A 5942-nucleotide genomic window follows, 5' to 3' on the forward strand; every position below is an offset into this window, starting at 1 on the left:
CAACGATGAGCTGCCAGCGAACCAAGCGGAGGAAATTTCTCGTGAAATTGAGTTGGGAGAGCTTGATACAGGCAAAGGGCAAAACCAAATAGGAACCTTACAGAGACCAGGAGACACAAGATGGAGTTCACACTATAAGTCCATACAGAGCTTAAAGAAGATGTTTGTTGCTACAGTTGCCGTCTTAAGAGGTATAGCAAGTGACCGTTCAGTCTCAAAATATTCTCGTGGAGATGTCATTGGATCCCTTAAAATTGTCATATCATTTGATTTCGTGTTCATTCTACATCTGATGGAAAAGATTATGAAGATCAGTGATGTGTTGTGTCAGAAACTCCAATACAAATCTTTAGATATTTTAAATGCCATGGATTCTGTTTCTAACACAAAGGTCCTACTGGGTGAGCTAAGGGAACATGGTTGGGACTCTCTTTTAAATGAGGTCAAATCTTTTTGTGTGAAGCACGAGATTGATATCCCAGATTTGGAACGCAAGTATGTTTTTCTACTTTCTAAAATTACTTAACTTATATTAAGTTATATCTTGGTTGTTTTTTATCTTGAGAATTTAGCTGACTTTGTAATGAAATTAATAGGTATGTTGATGTTACCAAATCTCGAAATAAGCATGACAACACAACAACGCTCCACCACTACAAAGTTGATGTTTTCAGTGTTGCAATTGATCAACAACTGAGTGAACTGAATGATCAATTCAGTACACAAGCAACTGAGCTCCTTACTCTCTGTTCATCATTGGATCCAAGGCATGAATCTTTTGACATCCCAAAGATAAGCAGGCTTGCAGAAAATTCCATCCCACTGATTTTTCAAGTCAAGAATTAGCACGGTTGGAAAGTCAGCTACCTCATTTTCAGCTAGATGTGTGCAACCATCCAGAACTGATGACCTTGCCATCTATTGCTTGTTTAACAAAAGGGCTAGTTAAAACCGGAAAAGCTTCTTCATATCCAATGGTTGACAGGTTGTTGCGACTAGTTATCACTCTCACAGTCTCAACGGCAACTGCAGAGCGGGCTTTTTTGGCTATGAAAATTGTCAAGGCACGTCTTTGAACTAAAATGGGAGATGATTTGCTTTGCCATTGCATGATAATTTACATAGAAAAAAAATAGCAGTTAAGATATCTTCTGATGAAATTATTAATATTTTTGATCTTATTGGCAATAGTGGAGGCCACTTTAAATTAATAGAAATGTAATGATATTTTTATGTCACTTCAGCAAAACCTTGTTCTATATGATTATTTTTGTACTGGATTTTTTTTCTTTGCTTGGTTTGGCTTCTTTTTTTTTGTTTGGTTTGGCTCCCCCCCCCCCCGCCCCCCTCCCCCTTCCCTATCCAAATCCTGGCTCCGCCCCTGATTAGAGATAGGGTTTATTAAGAACACTCCAATTGTTGCAACAACAAAAGCTTTAGGACCTGCAATCTGAAATTGATTAGAAGGATGATCATATTTATTAGGCGTACATTAAGCAAAGCCTTTGTAGCATGGAGAAAATGGAGGAAGAGTGCGTCGAAGCAGCCTCCAAGCAAATGTTTTCACTCTAGGAGCAATGGTTTGTAATAGTCCAGTATCCAATCGTTACAACAACAAAAGCTTTAGGACCTACAATCTGAAATTGATTAGAGGGATGATCATATTTATTAGATGAGGGTAAAGTGTGCTAATTGGATACTTTGTTCGTCCAGAGGAATATCAAGTCGTACATTAAGCAAAGCCTTTGTACCCTTTTCGAAAGACTGCCACACTCACCAACTTACTGACCAACAAGACATACATATCACAACCCCCAGCTTTATTAATAACAAGCATCATAATAGCGTCTCCACGTTTTATATATTTTATAAAAAATACAGCTAGGTAGTCACACAAATCGCTACACACAGCAATAGATCGAGATCCCTAAAGTGCGGCCTCTAAGCGTTGACACGAACGTGCACTACATCATCACTTCACATAAACTACAAGTATACAAGAACAACAAGAATGCACCGGACATAATGTGGTGCACTGGATTAATCCAACTACCAAAAACAATTTGAACCTGCTCGTAACTTCCCACGGATCTGGGACTCCCCCCAAAAAAATCCTCCATCACCATGCTTACATTGCAGTAATGTCGACCCAGCGCTCGTCCGCCGACGCCGTCCCGTCGCAGCTCCTTCCGGGGAGGCAAGCCTTGGCCTTCGCCGCGTCCTGGACGCGGTAGCTCTCGCTCACGTTGTCGCCCAGCACCAGCCCGTCCACCGCGTCGATCATCCGCTGGTAGCGCCACCGGTCGTCGCTGTAACGGTACATCTGGCTCGTCGCCGCCGACCCGTTGATCACGTCGTGGTCCTTGACGACCATCCAGCCCACCGCCGTCTGCTCATCCACCAGCTTCGCCTCGTTCTCGAACCCGTCGGACTTCACTTCCGTCTCGAGCTTGAGGGTGTGGGACAGGCTCCCCGTGACGACGGACGTGCCGTCCTCGCCGTCCTCCGTGTCCATGTAGAACGACAGAGGGTACTCGGACTCGGTCTTGAGCTTGCCGATCACCTTCCTCGCCTCCGACCGGACCAGCACCTCCGTCTCCTGCTCCGCCTTCATCTGGACGGTCTTGTTCCGGCCGTCGCTGGTGAACTCGACCAGGCTGCGTGCCTCCAGCTCCGTCTCCACCTCGGTCGTCAAGTTGCCGAGCGACGACAGTACCCAGCCGCTGAAGAAGGACTTCCGCTTGGCATGGATGCTGAAGCTGCCGTTCAGCAGCTGCGTCGTGTACCGGCGGGAGATGGACAGCCGCGGCGTCCGGTACCGGCCGAGCGACGCTTGCACGTCCGACGCGCTGGGGTCCAGCCAGAGGTGCAGGTTGGCGTCCACGAGCCACTCGGCGATGCCGTCCACCACGCTGATGCCGAACTCGTGCGCCTTGCCGTCGACGAGGAGGCCGAGGAACGGAGTGAGCTCGACGTCGTAGGTGGGCAGGTCGAACGCGCCGATGGCGGACACGGGCTGCCAGTAGAGCGGGTTGATGCCGCCCGTGTAGATGACGGGGAACGGCACGAAGGAGCCGGCGAAGTGGTGGTCCACGCTGACGACGACCTCGCGGTACGCGGCGTTGCCCCTCTGCGTGGTGAGGTTGTTCTCCTGGATGTAGAGGTCCGGCGGGTTGGAGTACCAGAACTCGTCGTTGGAGTGAGGGGACACGAACACCTCGAGGACCGCACGGTAGGTGCTCGACGGAATGGTCACGAGCGTGGAGCGCGAGTCGGACGAGTTCTGGATGCGGAACCAGTAGCCGCTGTCGCCGGTGGCCTCCGAGATGGGCAGGATCAGGTCCGCCGGCTGGAAGTACGACTCCGGCAGCGTCGGTGCCGCCGGACTGGCGTCGGCGACATCACCATCGGAGGAGGGGGGATTTACCACAGAGAGGTAAGCCGGAGTCCCGTGGAACTCGAAGGAGACGGTGACGTTGTAGATGCCGGTGTACTGGTCGTTGACGAGGTTCTCGAGCATGACCGAGAGGACGCCGTCGGGCGGGGAGCTGAGGAGGGCGGAGTAGCGGGTGACCTCCTTGCGCACGGTCCAGCTGACGCCCTCGGGGGTGGGCTCGGCGGTGGTGGTGCGGAGGAGCTCGGAGCCGTCGAGCCAGACGGCGGCGACGCGGTCGTACTGGTCGCCGGCGCAGGCGGCGGAGAAGGAGAGCACGACCTGGGACCAGGGCGCGGGGCACCCGGGCGGGGGCGCATAGGCGGCCTTGGCCGGGGGCGCGCCGTAGGTGTTGGCGAAGGAGTAGGAGAGCACCGGCACGGTGCAGGTCGGCGCGGCGGGGGGCGGGCCCTGGAGCGGGTAGGTGGGGTCGACGTACTCCTGGGCCGCCGCATTGCCCGTGGCCGGCGGCGCGTAGCGGACGGCGTAGCGGTCGGGGGCCTCGGCGAGAGCCGGGCCGAGGAGGTGGAGGAGGAGGAGGAGAGCCAGCGGCGGCATCTTGCGCTGCGACGGGGAAAAGGTCGCTGGCTCACTGATGAGTGCCGAGGGCCGGGCCGGCTTGTTCAACTCGTGTTGAGTGGTGTTTTCTGGATCTCTTTTGGATTATTTTTTCTGCAATTCTGCCGTACTTCAGATTGGTCGTTGGTGGTGCTCGTGAGTCGTGAGATCGTGCACGGTAGTGAATAAAATTGAGCATTTGATCACTGACCAGACGATCAACTGACACGTAGTATTAGTGGTATGGACGTGAAGTTGTTCTTGGTTCCAAAGTTAGATCATGTGTTCCACAGAAGATTTTTTCTTTGGCAAACTGAAGCCCTCAAAAAGGGATGTATTTTTTTATTAATTCAGCATCCCAGCGCAGCGTATAGAAAGGATCTTTCCCAGAGGAAAGTCAATGGCTTCATAAGTCAACCTGGCATTACATCGAGAAGATTTGCTGTAGATATGAGAGCAGTTACTAGTAGAAGATCTACACTTGCTATGGCGGCAGCGGCAAGAAAACCGATAGAGAAGCCAGGACATTGGAGTATCAAACCAGAGCTTTATATTGAACAGTTTTGCTAAGGCACATTTAAATGTGTCATAAGTATTGCACATCTAAGTACTATATCATTGATCTTACGTTGAGATTTGTGCGGATATTTTCTTTTTGTTTTTTCTTTTCTTTTTTATGCTTGATTCACTTATTTAGATGTGCAATAAGTAAGGCACATTTAAATGTGCCTTAGACATTTCCTATATTGAACACAGAAGGGGTTGATAGTAGGGTGTCAGGGTGTTCAAAATCAAAAGAAATGCCCATAGGGAAGCTCAAGCTGCTATCCATTCAACTCCTGGAAGCATTTACATTTACACTTTTCTAGTGCAGCTCACTCTTGAGCCTCTTGTCCAACAAAGGCTGCTCTATGTAATTTAGTTAAGGACAATGTTGGTGTTTTAGCTGTGACCTATCTTATATAAATAAAATCCTGGGTTTACAAAAAAAGAGAGTAAAGATCTACACAAGAACGCAGTCGAAGAAATTAGCAAGATATTTTCAAGTTTGAGTAAAATTCCATGCAATATCTTTAACAAAGAAATAACATGAACGCATTGTCATTGCCGGCCCATACAAACCATTAAGTCAGACAGAGGTTTTTCACCTGGAGCTCGAGACCAAGTGCTACTGATATTGGGAGCAAGAACATAAACATTTTTTTCCAGAGATTTCAAACAACTATTCATGAGAACCAACAAATGATCGGGTGGCTATTGTTGGATTATGGATGGGTTTAGGCCCATATAAGACACTAATCCCTGGTTAATCTTGAGGCTCATGTATGAGATGGCAGATGGAGGGAAGTTTAGTCCCACCTTGCTAGTTGAGGAGAGTTGAGACCCATTTATAAGGGTTGCTCTACCACTTGCCATTGGGAGCTTGGGAAGAGGAGTGGTACACACACGCTCCTCCTCCTCCTCCGCCCGCCTCATCACGACGTGCGCCACGGGTGAGCCGAGTCAGAGCTTATTTTTGCCGCTCAGGAACGAGTCGCTAACAGGTGGGCCACTGTCCGAGACGTTGGACTGTGGGCTGACTTGCGTTCCCGGGATTCGTTGACTCCGTTCGCGGGTGTGCGACCCTTCTCCGGGAACGACGACTCCCTTTCCGGGAGTGTGTCTTCCTACCCAACGGCCTATATAAGAAGGCTCTGCCCAGCGGAGTGACCAAGTTCGGTTCACTCACTCCCTCTCGCGTAACCTAGTCGTCATCTACTGTTCCTCACTCTGTGTTGTCTCCGGCGACCCCATCCCGACGACCGCGTGCACGACTGGTCGGGAGAGCAGGTGCCTCCAGAACCCTGTCGTTCGAGATCCTGCCCGGGAGAACGACAATAAGATTTTTTGGGAGCGTCTCGACGAACTGCTCCCGATCCGTTCCCAGCTCTGTCTGCATCTAGTTCCACTA

At 50.2% G+C, this 5942-nt stretch overlaps 1 protein-coding gene across 1 annotated transcript; it reads right to left on the reverse strand.

Moving 5' to 3' along the window:
• Positions 1 to 1803: 1803 nt before the first annotated feature.
• On the reverse strand, positions 1804 to 4156 carry LOC123054731 (peptide-N4-(N-acetyl-beta-glucosaminyl)asparagine amidase A). The gene has a single exon (XM_044478572.1). It carries the CDS (start codon positions 3989 to 3991, stop codon positions 2129 to 2131), a length of 1863 nt encoding a protein of 620 aa, XP_044334507.1. The 5' UTR covers positions 3992 to 4156; the 3' UTR covers positions 1804 to 2128.
• Between the last annotated feature and the right edge of the window lie 1786 nt (positions 4157 to 5942).

This window comes from Triticum aestivum, chromosome 1A (genome assembly GCF_018294505.1).
Source record: "Triticum aestivum cultivar Chinese Spring chromosome 1A, IWGSC CS RefSeq v2.1, whole genome shotgun sequence".
Lineage (NCBI taxonomy): Eukaryota > Viridiplantae > Streptophyta > Magnoliopsida > Poales > Poaceae > Triticum > Triticum aestivum.